At 60.4% G+C, this 975-nt stretch overlaps 1 protein-coding gene across 1 annotated transcript; it reads right to left on the bottom strand.

The window, feature by feature from the left end:
• Window positions 1–377: 377 nt before the first annotated feature.
• On the bottom strand, window positions 378–658 carry NGA_2116610 (aec family transporter: auxin efflux; the record flags this gene model as incomplete). Its single annotated transcript, XM_005856016.1, has 1 exon — window positions 378–658. A coding segment is annotated over one exon (281 nt), but the record flags the coding sequence as incomplete, so codon positions are not given.
• Window positions 659–975: the final 317 nt, after the last annotated feature.

The following is a 975-nucleotide window of genomic DNA, read 5'->3' as shown; positions in this document are numbered from 1 at the left end:
GTTTCTTTCCCTTGTCCCGCTCTGCCTTTCTTCCCCCAAAACACTTACCCGCGAAGCGGAGAGCAAACGCCTACCAGGGCCCCCAGCGTGCACCCCAAGGTCGGGGGGTTGAGCAGCTTCTTCATCGCCCGCGAATGTGCGACTCGCCGGGCTTTCTCCAACGCTGACCTGACGAGGGCATGTGAAGGGTCGCTGCGGCCCTCCGAGCACGGCACCTGCTGCCGGCTGTACTGTTGCTGGTGTGGGGAGGTCCAATTCGTCGCATGGGCCTCCTTCCCATCGAAGCCTTCTTCCAAGACCATGGCTGCGGCGGACCCATTGCCTTTGACCATCATGCCCGCGCCACCCGTGCCCGAGCCAAGACGCGGCCCTCCCACGGACTGCGTCCCCAGCGAGGAATACTCCATCGGTTGCCCTTTCTTTCCCCCTGTATCCTCTGTCTTGTCCACAAGGATGCCGTAGCCGTAGTTCCAAAAGAGGGGGGACCAGGCCAGCAAGTAGAAAGAGATGAAGGCGACGGCCCTGGTGCGGAGGGTCGGGTCGGGATGGTTTTTGAAGAGGGCATCCACGAACAAGAGGGGTAAGGGGCCCGCATTTGCAAAGGTGGAGCAGATCCGCACCTCACGCCCAGCCTCGCTAAATGGATTCAGACCGACCAGGCGGAGCAGCACTCTCGAGATGCCCGCCGCCGTGACAATTTGGACGGCAGCGGCCAAAGGGAGAAGAAAAATGGTGCCCCGAGTCTGAGACGGGGTGGCCAGAATTTGCAGGACGTTTGTAAAGAGCAAAGAGGGTTGAAAGACGTTGTAGACAAGGCGTGAAAGGGCAGAGAGGGCCTGCTGGTCGAGTACCCGGTATCTGCTGGCAGTAACCCCAAGGCAACAGCAGGCTACCAGATTTAGAACTGCTCCTGAGGCGGCCGCAAATGGGTCGAAAGCCTGCTGTTGGCTTATCGCCGCGGCATTTGCTGCGGTT

Source organism: Nannochloropsis gaditana (genome assembly GCF_000240725.1).
Source record: "Nannochloropsis gaditana CCMP526 unplaced genomic scaffold scaffold054, whole genome shotgun sequence".
Taxonomy (NCBI): domain Eukaryota; class Eustigmatophyceae; order Eustigmatales; family Monodopsidaceae; genus Microchloropsis; species Microchloropsis gaditana.
Note: the sequence above shows the minus strand (reverse complement) of the source record. Positions and strands in the feature narration are given on the sequence as shown.